This window comes from Bubalus kerabau, chromosome 15 (genome assembly GCF_029407905.1).
Source record: "Bubalus kerabau isolate K-KA32 ecotype Philippines breed swamp buffalo chromosome 15, PCC_UOA_SB_1v2, whole genome shotgun sequence".
NCBI lineage: Eukaryota > Metazoa > Chordata > Mammalia > Artiodactyla > Bovidae > Bubalus > Bubalus kerabau.
Genome location: NC_073638.1, coordinates 83561225 through 83580611, shown reverse-complemented (window position 1 = coordinate 83580611; position 19387 = coordinate 83561225). Strand labels below are relative to the sequence as shown.

The window sequence follows — 19387 nt, the reverse complement described above, 5'->3', positions numbered from 1 at the left end:
ATGGATTTGTCAAAGGTTTCAAACTGTGCTTCCCAGGACTTTGGCTGTTATCAAGGCTGGCACCCCCTAAAATGAATCTCCTCAGTTTTAGTCAACTGCAGTTATTGAACATTACATTTGTGTTCATTTTGTGTGTGTGTGTGTGTGTGTGTGTGTGCATATATGCAAGTGCAAAAAGTTTTCCCAAATGTACTTGTCAGAACTTTAGTATTCTATCCCAGTAATCTGGCATCAAATTCAACTTTTCTTATTCTCATGCAGTCTTTTTGTGAAATGCTCCTAGCTAATGTCTGAATGGGCTTCCCAGGTGGCATGAATGGTAAAGAGCCCTCTTGCTAATGCAGGAGACATAAGAGACAGGAGTTCAATCCCTGGGTCAGGAAGATCCCCTGGGGGAGGGCATGGCAACCCACTCCAGTATTCTTGCTTAGAGAATCCCATGGACAGAGGAGCCTGGTGGGCTACAGTCCATAAGGATTGCAAGAGTTGGACACAACTGAAGCAACTCAGCACACATGCGATGTCTGATTAATGTTTAGAAATGATACACTTCTACTGTCTTGATATTTTCCAAGATATGGCACAGGTACTTCTATTCTAGTCTGAGCCTTTTTTTCAAAGAAACATCTGGTAGGAATGCCCAAGCCCAGAATGTAGTTGGTTCTTCTACTGACACCTGTTGAATGAAAGAATGAGTCTTTTCCCTTAGTAATCCCAGAGTGACTAAAGAGATGATTGTGTTTATGCAAGCATGTCATACATTAAATCAATAAACACTGAGTTCTTGCTGTGTGCCCAACAGTGTAATAAACATTGAGAATAATAGAATAAATGATTTAAGATCCTGCCCAGAGGACTGATAAGCTAGAGGGCTGTAACAAGTTTTGATTGAAATGTGTACATAATCTTTGGGGGGTACAGAAAAGAGAGTGATCTGTTCCGTTTGGATTGAGGAACTAAAGGGAGTCAATAGAAAAGGGAAATTTGAGTAAGACTTTGAAACGGGAACAAAAGCTGGATTTTGAAAGTCTTCTGGTATTAGGGCCTAAATAAAATGAAAACAGTCCAGAGTTGTTAAACCAGATACTGAGTTAAAGAAATATTCTGTGGTCCTGTGTGGAAAAGAAGGACAACAGAGGAGACTAGCACACTTCACTTTATAGTAAAGAAAACATATATTTACAGGACTTAAGTGATTCCTACCAGCCTCAGTGACTGCCCACAGCAACTACAATCAAGATACAAAGACCACTTCAAAAAATTAACCTAGAATGGATTAAAGGCTTAAATGTATTAAGACCTGAAATCATAAAACTCCTAGAAGAAAACATGGTATGGGGTGGGAGGGGAACTTGACCATGGTCTTGGCAATGATTTTTTTGGATATGGCAACAAAAGCTCAAGTATTGAAAGCAGAGAATAAACACGTGGGGCTATATCAAACTAAAAATTTCTGTACAGCAAAAGAATCAACAAAATGAACAATCTATAGAATAGGAGAAAACATTTGCAAACCATTAAGGGGTTAATATTCCCCTGTCCCAGGTGACAGACAGGCTGAAGGTAGACCCAGGGGAGAGAGAAGCACTTCCAGCCCAGCTACTACCTTATATTTTGAGTTACTGTGCCATGTCCAACTTTGTGCAACCTGCCAGGCTCCTCTGTCCATGGGATTTTCCTGCAGAAATACTGGAGTAGTTGCTATTTCCTCCTCCAAGGGATCTTCCTGACCCAGGGATCGAACCAACATCTCCTGAGTCTCCTGCATTAGCAGGTGGATTCTTTATCACTGAGCCACCTGGGAATCCCTGAAGTTAGCTGCAAAATGCCCGCTGCTTTAATTTTGCTCTCCGGGTTTTCCACTGGGAAATATTGAGGGCAGGAGGAGAAGGAGGCAACAGAGGATGAGATGATTGGATGGCATCACCGACTCAATGGACATGAGTTTGACCAAACTCCAGGAGATAGTAAGGGACAGGGAAACCTGGCGTACTGCAGTCCACTGGGTCACAAAGAGTCGGACACAACTGAGCAACTGAACAACAGCACCCAGGTTTTCCATAGGAGTCTCTCCATGCTGTGCTGTGCTTAGTCACTCAGTCGTGTCCAACTCTTTGTGACCCCATGGACTGTAGTCTGCCAGGTACCTCTGTCTATGGGGATTCTCCAGGCAAGAATACTGGAGTGGGTTGCCATGCCTTCCTCCAGAGGATCTTCCCAACCCAGGGATTGAACCCAGGTCTCCCGCATTGCAGGTGGATTTGTTACCAACTGAGCCACCAGGGATGCCCAAGAATACTAGAGTGGGTAGTCTATCCCTTCTCCAGGGAATCTTCCCAACCCAGGAATCAAACTGGGGTCTCCTGCATTGCAGACAGATTCTCTATCAGCTGAGCTACCAGAGAATCTCTGTGGTCCGCCCTAAGTGGAAACATAAAGGGAAGGGAATTCTGGGAAATGTAGTTCAGCCTAGCTTAGGTGACACCTCATTTGTTGAATACATTAAGTTCTCAATAAATATTAACACTTACTGAGTGATTGAATAAGTGAATGACTCATAGATGAATAAAGCAATACTTAGGTTTCCAGTCTAGTCACAAAAGTCTATTTAAAATATAATGAAACTATACCAAAAAAGCATTAAATAAAAAATCAAAGCCAGACTTTGGTAAGGAGAGACTTTATTTGAAAGGATTATTTCAAGAGGGAAAAGGAGTGCTGAAATAGGAAGAGGGTATTATTTCAACAGAAGAACTCTCAGATGGTAAGATCTACAAACATCTGAAAGGCCAGGCAGAAAGGGGTTATTTCATGGAAAGGAGTCAGCAAAGTTTCATGGAGGATCATTCTGAATGCCAGTGTTGGCTTGAGCTGAGGGTGGATCACAGCCAGAGGACTCTGTGCAGGAGAGAAGACGGATTAATGTTTTGTCAAGCCAATAACCTTTGTTAAGCTGTTAGAACACTTTGTTGCGATTGTTAAGCTGGGATAAACCATCCACCTAACCATGGAGGAAAGGAGAGTAAACAGAAAGAATCCAGTTCTTATGCCCTTTTAATGGGGTTGTTTGGCTTTTGGTTTGTTTGAAGTTTTTTTTATGTTGACTTCTATGAGCTGTTGAAGAGGGGGAGTTTGAAGGATTAGTAGCCTTGTCACAGACAACATGACGGTTATGATGAGTCTTAAGCCCAATGGCAGAAGGGCAATTCCTTGCAGGAAGACACTCAGAAACATGAAGGGAGTGGCGGGTTTTTTGTTCTGTTTTGCTTTTTAACCATTGCTGTTTCCCAGGAAACAGGGACTTGGGCATCTTTGTGTGTCTTCCAGCACTTCTCATTCCTTGTCTGTCGATCCTCTCTTAGGTTAAGGGACCTGCCAAGATGTTCCATTTACAAGGCCCACAACTGCTGCAGATGTTAGAGAAATCCTTGAGGAAGAGTCTCCCTGAGTCCTTAAAGGTGAGAGTGGAGCATTCTTAAGGGGAAAAGGGCTAGGGATGGCTTGAGGGAAGGTGGGAAAGAGAACAAGGAAACCCTGAGCACTACTCTGTGCCAAGCTCACCCATCTGGCTGCTCGTTTGGTTTACCTCACCTATCTGCAAGACAGCTATGTCATGTCTGTAGAACCAAAGGGGAAAGGCAGGCTCAGTCATATGACTTGACCAAGATCATGCCAGCGGTGAGTGGCAGGGCTATGATTTGAACCCATTGTGATCTTTGTTGTGTGATGACGCCAAACCTTTCCCTCGTGCCCTTCAGCTCATGTTATGTAACTCTGGAAGTTTTTTTTTTTTTTTTCCCAGAATTGGCAAAGTCAATGTTTATTCTTAGCAAACAATCAAGTGCCTGGTGAAGAGCTATCCATTATGGTTCTTCTTTGTAATTAATAATTGGTCAAATTCTGTTTTTTGTCAAACCCCAAGGATTATGTTTAACTTTGAATGAGACAGAAATTGTGTTTAAGGAATGATCTTGTACCTTAGAGAAGTGGAAGTGTTTTTCTTGCAATAATATATATTACAAAGGGAGTAGGCTATTACTAGAGATAAAGACTGCCACTATTATGATACAGGAATCAATTCACCAAGAAGATGTAAGAAAACCTGAAATGCATAAACCTGGGAACAGAGGCTCAAAGGACACGAGACAGAAACTGAGAACCCTGAAAGAAGAAATTGGGAAGCACACAGGCATGAAGAGCTCAGCACTTCTCGCTCAGTGATTTGTAGAAAAGGCAGAAAACCTATAAATACATATGTGAACTTATTGTATATGAAATACTATGAACCAGCTTGAATAAATTGCCATTTATAGAATACTTTCCACAGCCATGGCAGGGTACATACTATTTTCAAGTGCACATGGAATGTTTAGCAAAATAGACCATATTTTTTAAAATTTTAGAAGAATTGAAATATAGCAAGTATGTTCTTGAACAATATAGAATTAAACTAAAAAAAAAAAAGCCCTGAAAGATATCTAGAAAATACCTGAATTTCTAAAAGTATACAACACACTTCTAAATAAGTCATGTTTAAATTTACAAGGAGAATTAGAAAACATTTTAGTTGAATGAAAACAAAAATACAATATATGAAAAGCTTTGGAATGCAACTAAAGCAGTTGGTAACTGAGAAACAGATAGCATTAAGTGCTTATACTAAAAAAGAATAACAGTCTAGGGACTTCTCTGGCAGTCCAATAGTTAAGACTTGGCACTTCCAGTGAAAACAATTTTCAATACTAAGTCCATACATTTCAATTTGTATATTCTGTGAAAAGCATGAATTACCAAAGGTCACTGAAGAAGAAATATGCAACCTGAATTGCCCTCTATCCATTGGAGAAATTGACTTTGTAGTTTAAAACCTTCCAACAAAGAAAATTCCATGCTCAGATATTGTCAGTGGCAATTTCTACCACACACGTAAGGAAAAAATATCACTTCCACAAAAACCCTTGCAGAATAGAGCAGAGGAGAAAACACTTCCCAAATCATTTTATGAGTCCAGAATTACCCTGACACCAAAATGAAAACTACAGAACAATATTCTTTGTGAACAGAGATATCCATTAACAAAATAATATCAAGTCAAATCCATCAACATATCAAAAGGATAATACATCATAACCAAGGGAAGTTCATCTTGGAAAGGCAAGGCAGATTCAACATTCAGAAATCAATCAGTTCAATTCACTGTTATCAACAGACTGGAGAAAAGCCATAGATCTTCTCTCAGTAGATGCAGAAAAATGTTTGACAGAATGTAATGTTTCTGATAAAAATAAAACTCTCAGCAAACTAGAAATAGGAGGGAATTTCTTCAACCTGATAAAACGTGTACTGGAAAAATCTATGCCTAAGAATAAACTAAATAGTGAAAGATTTAATATTCTTGCTAAGGTCAGTAGCAAGGGAAAGATATTCATTCCCACCAGTCCCAGTGGGAATGGTACTAGATATACTAATCAGCACAATAAGACAAGAAAAAGAAATAAGAGAAATACATATTGGAAAAAAATAAAATAGTGTTTATTCACAGCTGGTATAATTGTCTAATGAGAAAAATCTTAAGGAATCTACCAAAATCCCAAAGCTCCTAGATGTACAATTAGGTTTAGCAAAGGCCTTAGGGTGAACATACAAAATACAAAAATTGGTTTTCCATGTACTAGCAATGGACAATTGGAATTAAAAATCAATACAATTTATAAGTTAGACAAAAACAGTAGACAACAACAACAAAAAAACCTTAAGTATAAACTCTGTTAGCATACAGGGCTTGTCTGGAAAATAAACGCTTTTCTTTTTATTGATGAATCACAGCTCCAGACTTCTCAGGGCAGCATGAATATGACATAGAATTTAGTAGAGTTAATTATACTGATCATGCTGATGGGAAACCTGAAAGGAATAGCATCGTATTATATCCTTTTTTGGTCAGGGGTTTGGGGGGAGCTTCCCTTGTAGACCAGCTGGTAAAGAATCTGCCTGCAGTGCAGGAGACCTGGGTTCCATCCCTGGGTTGGGAAGAACCCCTGGAGAAGGGAACGGCTACTCCTCGAGTATTCTGGCCTGGAGAGTCCCATGAGCTCTATAGTCCATGGGGTGGCAAAGCACCGAACGCATCTTCTCCTTGGTGCCCTGACACTGTGTTTAGGGGTCATGTGTAGGCTGGGCCAGGGGTGCTTAGTGTAGCCCAGAGGCATGCTACACTGAGGGGTAGGGTAGGCAGCTCTTGAGAGGAACAAGGTCAGGAGTCAGACGGCTTTGATCCCACAAATTCATTGTTTTCTGGGTAACACTGCAAAAATCTCAGTGCTCTTGCATGTAAAATGAGTAAAACCAGAAAGTAAATACTCTTGGTAGACACTCCTCAACCTTGAACAGGGTTGTGTGTGTGTGAGTCGCTCAGCCGAGTCTGACTCTTTGAGACCATGGACTGTAGCCTGCCAGCCTCCACTGTCCATGGGATTCTGCAGGCAAGAATACTGGAGTGGGTTGCCATTTCCTTCTCCAAGGAATCTTCCCGACCCAGGGATCAAACACAGGTCTCCCACTTTGCAGGCAGATGTTTCATCAGTTGAAACACCAGGGAAGCCCTAAGCAGGGTTATCATTACCTTGCAGAGATGTTTGGAGGGTTAACTAAGATATAATAAAATTAATAGCCAATACTTCTTGCTGCTGCTGCTGCTGCTGCAAGTCGCTTCAGTCGTGTCCGACTCTGTGCGACCTCATAGACGGCAGCCCACCAGGCTCCCCCATCCCTGGGATTCTCCAGGCAAGAACACTGGAGTGGGTTGCCATTTCCTTCTCCAATGCATGAAAGTGAAAAGTGAAAGTGAAGTCACTCAGTCGTGTCCGACTTTTACTGATCCCATGGACTGCAGCCTACCAGGCTCCTCCGTCCATGGGATTTTCCAGGCAAGAGTACTGGAGTAGGGTGCCACAACACTTGCCAAATATCAGGAACTACACCATGTATTCAATATAACCTCAAAAGTATTTTTTCAGGAGGAGGAGGGGAAGGAACTAAATCAGTTAGGTGCCTGAATTATTTTTATCTTTACTGGAAAATTTTTCCAAGTCTACTTGGAAAATTTTTCAAGTTAAATTGTTTTCTTTTATGCTGTATGTCTGGGGTTTGAATTGTTATTTACTTTTTGTGTTAAGTGGATCCCAAACTTTTTCGAGAAAATCTTTGCATGACTAGTCTTAGCCCAACTCTACTGTAAGGCAAAGTAACTCTCAATATGAGATCCTCAGTTTTAATGAGGTTCTTTTCCTCTCTACTCACCTGATTCTTTGATGACATAGCTTTTTCCCCAGAAGCAGAAATCTAGGATATTTGTAAAATTTATTCTTGTTACAAATGTATGACCTAAAACTCATTGACTAGTTGCTAATAAGTCTCAGGTGAGAGAAAAATCTGGGTATTGCAGCCTGAAGGACTGCCCACCTATCTCCCAAGCAGAGGAAACTATGTGGGTTTAGCTCGCCTGTAGCTTCGGTCCCTTCCGTTTGCAGTGGCTGCCTGAGTCACTATGTTCCAGTTAAATGACACTATCACGGGCATAGAAACGTATATATAAATGCCACTGGTTCCAAACGTCATGTGGAAAAGCATGTATTTTATTTTCCTTAAAGCTGCATTTAATTTCTATATTGAGCATCTGCTAACGGCAGAAATTTAATTTATAAAAACTCAGTAAAATCAAAGTTTGAAAGACAAAGTCAAAGTTTGCCTCCTCCTCTTTCGCTTTAGTCTGACATGAACATTTCATGGCAAGAGTAGGGAAGCACAGGGTGAGAGGTGGTCCTTTGTCTGAAATAGTCACCATTCCGTCAGCCCTGGTCTTTGGCATTCTTCCATGCCTTCTGCTAAGGCATCTTGTTTCAATGCATCCAGGTCCTAAGGTCCACCCTGGTATGGATTGCTGTTTTTCCTCTCCCCACAACCATGTGGCTCATTCCAGTTTGGACAATCTCTTTCTCGGGCTCTTCAATGTTTTGAGGGCACCAATGTTTGAACAGATGGTTGCAAAGATTTAAAAAATTGCCCAATAAGTGTTGCCCTTGGACCTTGGCCACCAAAGCTTGTGTTGTTAACACCATGCTCTGTCTCTACTTTTTACATAGATGGGAATTCATTTAACCTTTATGGAAGGTGATTCAGAGACGTGTGCAAGAAAAATAAAATATTTAAACAACAGTTGGTGTTTGACCCAGAAATTCCCCTTCTAGAATTTGTAATATCAGACATATTTGCAAAGATTTATGCAAAAGCAATTTTCATTGAAAAGTAAACTCTTAAAGATTAGAAAACACTGAAATGATGAGCATTAAGACAGTAAAATTGAAGTAGTCCTTCCATATAATGGATATTATGCAGCCATTAAAAATGATTATATAGATTTCTGTTTATTGATGTGGAAACAAGCTCATAGTATAGTGTGTATGTGTATGTGGGGGGGGGGAACAGATGTTAAATTAATATGTATTAGGTAATTGATTTCATGTTTAAGAACTGTATGTGTGTGTGTTAGTCACTCAGTCGTGTCCAACTCTTTGTGACCTCGTGGACTGTAGCCCACCAGGCTTCTCTGCCCATGGAATTTTCCAGGCAAGAATACTGGAGTGGGTTGCCATTCCCTTCTCCAGGGGATTTTCCTGAGCCAGGGATTGAACCCCGGTCTCTTGCGTTGAAGGCAGTTTCTTTAGTTTCCCTGACTGAGCCATCAGGGAACCCTGAAAACTATGTGTGTGTGTAAATAAATGGAATAAAATGGAAAGATATAACACTAAATTCTACAATGTGTTAGTAGATGATTTTAATTTATTCATTTTATTTATCTGGATTTTAAAATATACTAATAAAATTTTTTATCTTCCCTGGTGGCTCAGATAGTAAAGAATCTGCCTTCAAGGCAGAGATCTGGGTTCTATTCCTGGGTTGGGAAGATCCCCTGGAGAAGGAAATGGAAACCCACTCCAGTATTCTTGCCTGGAGAATCCCATGGACAGAGGAGCCTGGCAGGCTACAGTCCATGGGGTCAAAAACAGCTGGACATGACTGAGCAACTAACACACATACACACAATATAATGTTCTCACTGTTTGACCCCAAAGTCTATTTCCATTTGGAGTAATAAAGTAGAACCTGAAGACCAAAATAAAGGCCCTATTAGGTACTTAACCTGATTTCATAGAAATAAGCCTTGTCCTGATCAAACAGGGTGCTTCACCATCCCTTCCTGATAAGCTGACCCTCTCACTTTCTCGGGATATGGCAGGTTTACGGGACCGTCTTCCACATGAACCAGGGAAACCCATTCAATCTAAAGGCCCTGGTGGACAAGTGGCCTGATTTTAAGACAGTGGTTATCCGCCCTCAGGAGCAGGTAAGGGGCCAGGGGCAGAAGGAATGTGCGTCTGTGTTTGTATTCGCTATGTGCCCACCAGGTGCCCGGCAATGTGGTAGACCCTGTGGATACAGAAACGAAATGCAGTGACAGTGAACAGGCCCCCGTGCTCAAGAACCTCCGAGTCTGGAGGGAAGCAGACAAGCAAAGCAAATACAGCAAGGTGTGACAAGGTACAATAAGTATCGGAGAAACAGGAGTAGCGCTGGCCAAGAGACGGTTAGGCTACAGAGGTCAGGATGCGGGGCAAGGACCAGAGAGCTTTCACGGAAGACGTTTTGCCAAAAGGGAATTTTGAAGAATAATAGGTTTTTGACAGGTTGACAAGAACAGAGGTTGCGTTCTAAGCAGCGAAAGGAACACCCCAACATGTGTGAAGGTAAATATGACAACGTTGTGTGCGAAGCCACTTCGGTCGTGTCTGACTCTCTGCGACCCCATGGATGGCAGCCCACCAGGCTCCTCTGTCCATGGGATTCTCCAGGCAAGAACGCTGGAGTGGGTTGCCATTTCCTACTCCAATGATAACATTAGGGAAATAAAAAGAACAGATTATGATGCTTGTATTTCAGAATATATTTTCAGTACTAGACTTTTAAAAATCAGACTAAGTTGTTAATCTGTTTCAAATATAAATATGTTATCAGATCAGATCAGATCAGTCGCTCAGTCATGTCTGACTCTTTGGGACCCCGTGAATCACAGCACGCCAGGCCTCCCTGTCCATCACCAACTCCCGGAGTTCACTGAGACTCACATCCATCGAGTCAGTAATGCCATCCAGCCATCTCATCCTCTGTCGTCCCCTTCTCCTCTTGCCCCCAATCCCTCTCAGCATCAGAGTCTTTTCCAGTGAGTCAACTGTTCCCATGAGGTGGCCAAAGTACTGGAGTTTCAGCTTTAGCATCATTCCTTCCAAAGAAATCCCAGGGCTGATCTCCTTCAGAATGGACTGGTTGGATCTCCTTGCAGTCCAAGGCACACCACAGTTCAAAAGCATCAATTCTTCGGTGCTCAGCCTTCTTCACATCCAACTCTCACATCCATACATGACCACAGGAAAAACCATAGCCTTGACTAGACAGACCTTTGTTGGCAAAGTAATGTCTCTGCTTTTGAATATGCTATCTAGGTTGGTCATAACTTTCTTTCTAAGCATATTGAAAATGAAGTATAAAAATTCCCACATCAAAAATATGTAACTGTATAATATCATTTGATGAATTATTTGCAAGTAAAATTTAAATGTATAGTGATTTTTTTTAAGTACCAAATTAAACAGAATACAAAAGTAAAGATACTTTAATTATTGAAATCTAAAAAGGGAATAATATTCACTTTTTAATGCAATCTTTAAAAAACAGATTGTTCATGGTATTAATCGGAAGGGCATTTCTGGGCAACAATTTCCAGCTATTCCTCCCTTGTTGGGTAGTTGTTCTTTGATTTCTTCCTTCAGCTTCAAAATAATCTCATCATCTTTTATTTGTTAATTTTGAGACAATATTTTTGAGCAAATTTTGTTTTAGCTTTTTTGGAAATATGAATTTTTTTTAAACAGTGCATTGCAGTTTACATTTTTAAGGCATCCTGGGTCTTCATTCTGTACAGCTTTATCACATGTGAGAATTCTAATGCAAGGTTACCTGTGTCCATTTCAATATTGTCCTCATAATCCATTTGTTCTAAGACTCTTTGAAACAGAGTAACATTTACTCTTGCAACTGAAGCTTGTCTTTAACAAAATTTCATTCTTTCTCCTGAGGATTGCAAAATCACTGAAGAATGCACTCTAAACTGGTAAGTGTTTGGTTGATTTGAAATTGTCATGCAACAGAAAAATACCTTCATCAAGTTTTTCTTACTTGTAAGTGGAATCATTCATTAAATCCCTGACTTAGTCATATGGTGAAAATGATTCAGAAATGATAATAGCACACCAAGAAGAATAGCGATATTTAGTTTGTAAAATAGCACTGTATACTGAAATACCAAACAAGTATTCCAATCACTGGATATGATCAGTTTGGTTTATTTATATTACCCAACCACACAGGAGATGGCAGATGACTTTGATCATTATACCAACACCTACCAAATCTATTCCAAGGATCTCAACAACTGTCAAGAGTCCCTTACCACATCAGATGTCATCAACTGGAAACAACGTTTGCAGATCCAAAGTATGTAAGAGATCTGGGATCTTCCCACTGAGGGGACTGCTCATATCTATACCTGGAGCATCACTTTATCCTGAGTACATCCCCTACAATCAGTATTTCCTACTAGACCCCAGACACTCAGCTTGATGGTGACACCCTGTGTCAGCTAACACCATCTCTTCAGTGGAGTTGAATTCAAACATTGCAAACTAGAGGGTTCTTTTAAGAACATGTGAGAAATGTAAGTTCTTGTTAGATGAGGATTCCTGATATGTTTTGCAGACATATTGAAGGTCCCTTAGGGTGACTGGGTGTGAGAGCTGATCTACCCCTCTGGCCTTCTTATTGTTTGTTGTTTAGTTGCTAAACCGTGTCCAACTCTGCAATCTCAGGGACTGCAGCCCACCAGGCTCCTCTGTCCATGAGATTTTCCAGGCAAGAATATTGGAACGGGTTGCATTTCCTTCTCCAGGGGATCCTCCCGACCCAGGGATCGAACCTGCGGCTCTTGTGTCTCCTGCACTGGCAGGTGGACTCTTTGCCACTGAGCCACAATTGGAATGATAAGTCCTTGTGCCATAGAGCACGTCCCCAGTCACAGGAAAACCTGTCAGTGTTGGAATCGGACTCCCTTGGGTGACGTCCCTGTTCTGCCTACTATTTGCTTCGTGATCTTGAGCAAGTAGTGTAACATATCTATTTTTCAGTCCCCTCACATATAAACAATGAAGATAATAGAAGTACATGAAACTTGCGGCTGGGCTTCCCAAGGGACACAGTGGTAAAGAAACTGCCTGCCGATGCAGGAGATGTGTGTTCGATCCCTGGGTTGGGAAGATCCCCCTGGAGGAGGCAACCCACTCCAGTAATCTTGCCTGGAGAATCCGATGAACAGAGGAGCCTGGCAGGCTGTGGTCCATGTGGTTGCAAAGAGTTGCACATGACTGAGCATGCATGCAATACATATGGTTAATGTAAGGATTAAATGTGGTATTAGACCAATACCAGGGCATGTCAAAGGTTGGCTACTATTTTTTTTTTTTTAATTTATTTTGGCTGTGCTGGGTCTTTGTTGCTGCCCGCAGGCTTTCTCTAGTTGCAGCAAGTAGGGGCTGCTCTTCATTGCGGTGTGTGGGCTTCTCGTTGCCATGGCTCCTCGTGTTGTGGACCACAAGTTCTAAGAAAGTGGGCTTCAGAAGCTGCAGCACACAGGCTTAGTCCCTCCAAGGCATCTGCTCGGATCAGGGACCGAACCCATGACCTCTGCATTGGCAGGCGCATTCTTAACCACTGGGCTACCAAGGAAGCCCAAGTTTTGCTACGATTTTTAAAATGCCACGTGTCCTCGATTCCACAGTATTTCTAGTGTTATCTCTGTATTGGGTAAGAGCAAACAGGTTGAGGCAGTGATGAGGCCATGGTCACACGGTCGCTTGCAACACCAGAAGCAAAGTTGCTGACTTTCAATCCTGGACATGTCTGTTGGGAAGCTTCCAGGAGCATCTACAAGGGCAGTTACTTCTCCCCTAACTTTACCCCTATCTAGGTTCACAGTCCAGTCTGAATGAGGTGATACAGAGTCTTGCAGCCGCCAAATTTGCTAAGGTTGAGCACACACAGTGCATTCTCTATGTGATGCCGGAGACAGCGAGGAAACTTCTTCCTTCCCTGCCAGAGACAAAGAACTTACCTGTTGGATATGGCCCACCCAAAGCCATGTGAGTTTGAAAAAAGATGCTCTTTCACCATTGCAGTAGCCTCCCAACTTCTCTCCCCATATTCACTCTTGGCTCCCCGCAATCCATTTCCAGAGCGATGCTTTTAGAGTGTGATGTGGGTTACATCCATTCACCTGCCGAAGAGCCACTGAGGATTCTCAGCTTGCTGTTGTTGTTCAGTCGCTAAATTGTGTCTGACTTTTTGCAAATCCACAAACTACATACAGCACGCCAGGCTTCCCTGTCCTTCACCATCTCCAGGAGTTTGCTCAAACTTATGTCCATTGAGTCGGTGATGCTATCTAACCATTTCATCCTCTGTCATCCCCTTCTCCCACTGCCCTCAATCTTTCCCAGCATCAGAGGCTTTTCCAATGAGTCAGCTCCTCACATTAAGTGGCCAAAGTATTGGAGTTTCAGCATCAGTCCTTCCAATGAATATTCAGGACTGCTTTCCTTTAGGATGGACTGGTTGGATCTCCTTGCAATCCAAGGGACTCTCAAGAGTGTTCTCCAACACCACAGTTCAAAAGCATCAATTCTTTGGCACTTAGCTTTCTTTACAATCCAACTCTCATATCCATATACGACTACTGGAAAAACCATAGCCTTGACTAGATGGACCTTTGTGAGGAAAGTGGTATCTCTGTTTTTTAATATGCTGTCTAGGTTTGTCATAGCTTTTCCTCCAATGAGAAAGATTTTTTTTTTTTTTTTTTTGGTGGCTGCAGTTACCATCTGTAGTGATTTTGGAGCCAAAGAAAAAAAAATCAAAGTCAAACTCCTTTATGAACTTCCAAGGTCCTATAAGACCTGGAACTCATCACCTCTTGGACTTTATCCTGTCGCCCTTCCTCACTCCCACCAGCGGCTCTGACCCTCTTTATACAACTCGATCCCATGCACCCACACATGGCTTTGGGCCATTGCATTTGCACTTTGTCTTCCCACAATGTCCTTCCCTCTGATCTTCATACACTTGCCTCTTTATTGTCATTCATACTCTCAGATGCCATTTCTTCAGAGATGCCCAGTCCTATGGTCCTCTGTGTTAAAATGAATGGAAACGTTTTACTCACAGTATCATACATCACTGCCCATGGAGTTCTCCAGGCAAGAATACTAGAGTGGGTTGCCATTTCCTTCTCTAGTGGATCATGTTATATCAGAAACCTTCGCCATGTCCCATTCATTTTGGCTGGTTCTGCACAGCATGGCTCATAGGTTTATTGATTTACGTAAGCCCCTTCGCCATGACAAGGCTGTGATTCATGAAGGGGTGTAGGGGCAGCAGACGATGAGATGGTTAGACAGCATGGCTGACTTAATGGGCTTGAATTTGAGCGAATCCAGGTTACACCTGAAAACACCTTCACATCTATAGTCTCATTTGATTCTGTTGTCCACCCTGGAGGTAGACAAGATAGGAGATATTATCCCTATTTTCCTGACAGAAACAGGCTTGGATGATGAAATAGCTTGTTCAGGTCACATGGATAGTTAAGGGTGTGATGGGCTTGAGTACAGATCCCCTAGTTCCCCATCTCAAGACCCTTTCCAAAGCCCTTTACGCCCTGAAGATGACTTCAGGCTCAGTGTTCTGTGCTTCTGGGGCTGCCTACACTCCACATCACACCACTTCTCTGGACTTCAGTTCCCATAGTGGACAAGGACCCTCTGACAGCAACATTCTATGATTCCATGGTTCACAAGCTCTGGCTTTACCCACAGTTGCTAGCATGTGCTTTGGGGCACTCACCTATTTTCTGTTTACCTAGTTTTCTCATCAGTAAAATGGGGTCTTATCAATTCCCTCATTAAATGCTGAGTCGCTGCTTTGCCGACAGCATCCATACTTAACTTTTAGATACTTCTGACTGGAGTAACAGGCAAATTTGGCCTTGGAGTATGGAATGAAGCAGGGCAAAGGCTAATAGAGTTTTGCCAAGAGAATGCACTGGTCATAACACTCTCTTCTAACTACACAAGAGAAGACTCTATACATGGACATCACCAGATGGTCAACACCAAAATCACACTGATAGTATTCTTTGCAGCCAAAGATGGAGAAGCTCTATACAGTCAACAAAAACAAGACTAGGAGCAGACTGTGGCTCAGACCATGAACTCCTTATTGCCAAATTCAGACTTAAATTGAAGAAAGTGGGGAAAACCTTGAGACCATTCAGGTATGACCTAAATCAAATCCCGTATGATTATACAGTGGAAGTGAGAAATAGATTTAAGGGACTAGATCTGATAGATAGAGTGCCTGATGAACAATGGATGGAGGTTCGTGACATTGTACAGGAGACAGGGATCAAGACCATCCCTAAGGAAAAGAAATGCAAAGAAGCAAAATGGCTGTCTGGGGAGGCCTTACAGATAGCTGTGAAAAGAAGAGAAGCGAAAGACAAAGGAGAAGAGGAAAGATATAAGCATCTGAATTGCAGAGGTCCAAAGAATAGCAAGAAGAGATAAGAAAGGCTGCCTCAGCGATCAATGCAAAGAAATAGAGGAAAACAACAGAATGGGAAAGACTAGAGATCTCTTCAAGAAAATTAGACATATCAAGGGAACATTTCATGCAAAGATCAGCTCGATAAAAGACAGAAATGGTATGGACTTAACAGAAGCAGAAGCTATTAAGAAGAGGTGGCAAGAATACACAGAAGAACTGTACAAAAAAGATCTTCATGACCAAGATAATCACAATGGTGTGATCACTCACCTAGAGCCAGACATCCTGGAATGTGAAGTCAACTGGGCCTTAGAAAGCATCATTACGAACAGAGCTCATGGAGGTGATGGAATTCCAGTTGAGCTATTTCAAATCCTGAAAGAGGATGCTGTGAAAACGCTGCACTCAATATGCCAGCAAATTTGGAAAACTCAGCAGTGGCCACAGAATGGAAAAGGTCAGTTTTCATTCCAATCCCAAAGAAAGGCAATACCAAAAAATGCTCAAACTACCACACAACTGCACTCATCTCACACGCTAGTAAAGTAATGCTCAAAATTCTCCAAGCCAGGCTTCAGCAGTACGTGAACCGTGAACTTCCAGATGTTCAAGGTGGTTTTAGAAAAGGCAGAGGAACCAGAGATCAAATTGTCAACATCTGCTGGATCATGATAAAAGCAAGAAAGTTCCATAAAAACATCTATTTCTGCTTTATTGACTATGCCAAAGCCTTTGACTGTGTGGGTCACAATAAACTGTGGAAAATTCTGAAAGAGATGGGAATACCAGACCACCTGACCTACCTCTTGAGAAACCTATATGCAGGTCAGGAAGCAACAGTTATAACTGGACATGGAACAACAGACTGGTTCCAAGTAGGAAAAGGAGTATGTCAAGGCTGTATATTGTCACCCTGCTTATTTAACCTATACACAGAGTACATCATGAGAAACACTGGGCTGAAAGAAGCACAAGCTAGAATCAAGATTGCTGGGAGAAATATCAATCACCTCAGATATGCAGATGACACCACCTTTATAGCAGAAAAGTAAAGAGAAACTCAAAAGCCTCTTGATGAAAGTGAAAGAGGAAAGTGAAAAAGTTGACTTAAAACTCAACATTCAGAAAATGAAGATCATGGCATCTTCTTCCATCGCTTCATGGGAAATAGATGAGGAAACAGTGGAAACAGTGTCAGACTTTATTTTTCTGGGCTCCAAAATCACTGCAGATGGTGACTGCAGCCATGAAATTAAAAGACGCTTATTCCTTGGAAGGAAAGTTATGACCAACCTAGATAGTATATTCAAAAGCAGATACATTATTTTGCCAGCAAAGGTCCGTCTAGTCAAGGCTATGGTTTTTCCACTGGTCATGTATGGATGTGAGAGTTGAACTGTGAAGAAAGCTGAGCACTGAAGAATTGATGCTTTTGAACTGTGGTGTTGGAGAAGAGTCTTGAGAGTCCCTTGGACTGCAAGGAGATCCAACCAGTCCATTCTGAAGGAGATCAGCCCTGGGATTTCTTTGGAAGGAATGATGCTAAAGCTGAAACTCCAGTACTTTGGCCACCTCATGCGAAGAGTTGACTCATTGGAAAAGACTCTGATGCTGGGAGGGATTGGAGGCAGGAGGAGAAGGGGACAACAGAGGATGAGATGTTTGGATGGCATCACCTACTCGATGAACGTGAGTTTGAGTGAACTCCGAGAGTTGGTGATGGACAGGGAGGCCTGGCGTGCTGCAATTCATGGGATTGCAAAGAGTCGGACACGACTGAATGACTGAACTGAACTGACTGCGGGTAGGCAAAAGTCCTGGGTCCTTACGGTGTAATTGCTCTTTTATCAGTTTTTGAGGAAGGTACGATTGATAGGCTCACTTTATAAAGGAAGGAGGCAGAGAGACAGCATGTTTCCTGTTTGAAATCACACAGCTTTTGAATTATGAATCTGGGTAGCCTTGTTGCAGAATCTGTGCCTTTCCCTGCACTCTCAAATGCATCATCTGAAGACCATTTGGGGGCAAATAATATGTATAATACTTCTCAGTATGTGTGACATACGAGTTTTGTTTTGTTTTTTTTTTTTTTTTTCCTTCTTGTCAATAGTAACCAGGAGATGTTTAAGCTTTCATCCATGGATCCTACCCATGCCGCTTTGGTGAATAAATTCTGGCATTTTGGTGGCAACAAGAGGAGCCAGAGGTTCATCGAGCGCTGTATCCAGGCCTTCCCTACCTTCTGCCTGCTGGGGCCTGAGGGGACCCCTGCCTCCTGGTCCCTGATGGACCAGACGGGAGAGATTCGGATGGGGGCCACGGTGCCCAAGTACCGTGGCCACGGGCTCATCTCCCACATCCTGGCTGTCCACACCCAGGCTCTGGACCAGCTCGGCATCCCCGTGTATAACCACACGGACAAAGCCAACAAAATCGTGCAGAAAATCAGTCACAACCTGCATCACATCGCCATCCCCCATGGGTGGAACCAGTGGAACTGTGAGCCCCTGTAAAGTGGGCCTCCACCCAAGACAGCGCCAGGTGGGATGGACATGTGGCCAAAGAGGCAGAGGGCTGGGCAGGAAGGAAGAATGAATCCTCATCAGTGGGGAAGCAGCGTGGGCTGTTTGGGGTGGAAGAGCTGTGAACGGTCAACAGAACCCCAGAGTCCCTGCTCACTGCTCACCCACGGACTTCCCTTTGGGTCCTGCACACCGTCCTGCTTCCTCCACATTCCAACCCTGGCACCCACCATGCTATTCTGTGCTTCTATGAGTTCAACTTTTTTTCTTTTTAAGACCCCCATGTATAAAGAGGGAGGTGATATATGTATAAATATGGCTGATTTGTGCTATTGTATAGCAGAAACCAACACAACTTTGTAAGGCAATTTTCCTCCAATTAAGAAATAAATTAAAAGAATAAAGTTAATGCTTTGAAGAAACATTAAAAAAAATGTCTAAGTGATATCATCTGGCAGTATCCCTGTTCCTGTCTGGTTTATTTCACAGGTTCGTAAGTTTCTTGTAACACTTATGGCTAGTAAGGAAGTGCCCTTAATCGATAAAGGATGAATGCAACTCCCTATTCCAGTGTTCCACTACTGTTTCCAGCACTGTCGAATTTCTCTCTATTTAGAGTATACAGGGCTTCCCCGGTGGCTCAGTGGTGAGGAAGCCACCTGCCAATCCCTGGGTCGGGAAGATCCCCTGGAGGGAAAACAGCACCGCACTCCAGTGTTCTTGCCTGGAGAATTCCATGGACAGAGGAGCCTGGCGGGCTACAGTCCATGGGGTCACAGAGAGTCAGACACGACTGAGCAACTAAGCACAGCACAGCACAAAACTTTAAGACAACAAAATGCTCACATCTCTAATGAATTAGTGTAGCACGGGTATGATTATTTAAGAAGAGAGATACTGGGGATGTATCAGTAGTAGAAAAAAAAGAATTCTCCAAGCCGATACATTGAGGAAGAAGTACTTCCTCATTTCAGGAAGATGAACTGAAACTGCTGTTCTAAGACAGGATTTCTATATCACATCTGTGATCATCATCATATCACTGGAATTTTCTGAGTACTGAAAACATAAAACAGCACAGATTGCAGTAATAAAGTACA

At 42.4% G+C, this 19387-nt stretch overlaps 1 protein-coding gene across 15 annotated transcripts in view; it reads left to right on the top strand.

The window, feature by feature from the left end:
• The window catches only part of LOC129627716 (glycine N-phenylacetyltransferase), a 28314-nt gene extending 9621 nt beyond the window's left edge, over positions 1–18693 (top strand). For 6 of the 15 annotated variants that reach the window (XM_055547225.1, XM_055547221.1, XM_055547223.1 and 3 more), the window contains 5 exons: positions 3363–3458; positions 9296–9403; positions 11481–11607; positions 13133–13304; positions 17876–18693. In XM_055547225.1, the coding sequence (XP_055403200.1) occupies positions 3381–3458; positions 9296–9403; positions 11481–11607; positions 13133–13304; positions 17876–18278 (888 nt within the window). In that variant the 5' untranslated portion in view covers positions 3363–3380 and the 3' untranslated portion in view covers positions 18279–18693. Of the gene's footprint in view, positions 1–2348; positions 2765–2800; positions 3078–3362; positions 3459–4071; positions 5499–9295; positions 9404–11480; positions 11608–13132; positions 13305–17875 lie in introns of those variants that run through there. The other 9 variants (XR_008702663.1, XR_008702667.1, XR_008702664.1 and 6 more) reach the window with 5 other exon arrangements.
• The last annotated feature ends 694 nt before the right edge of the window (positions 18694–19387 follow it).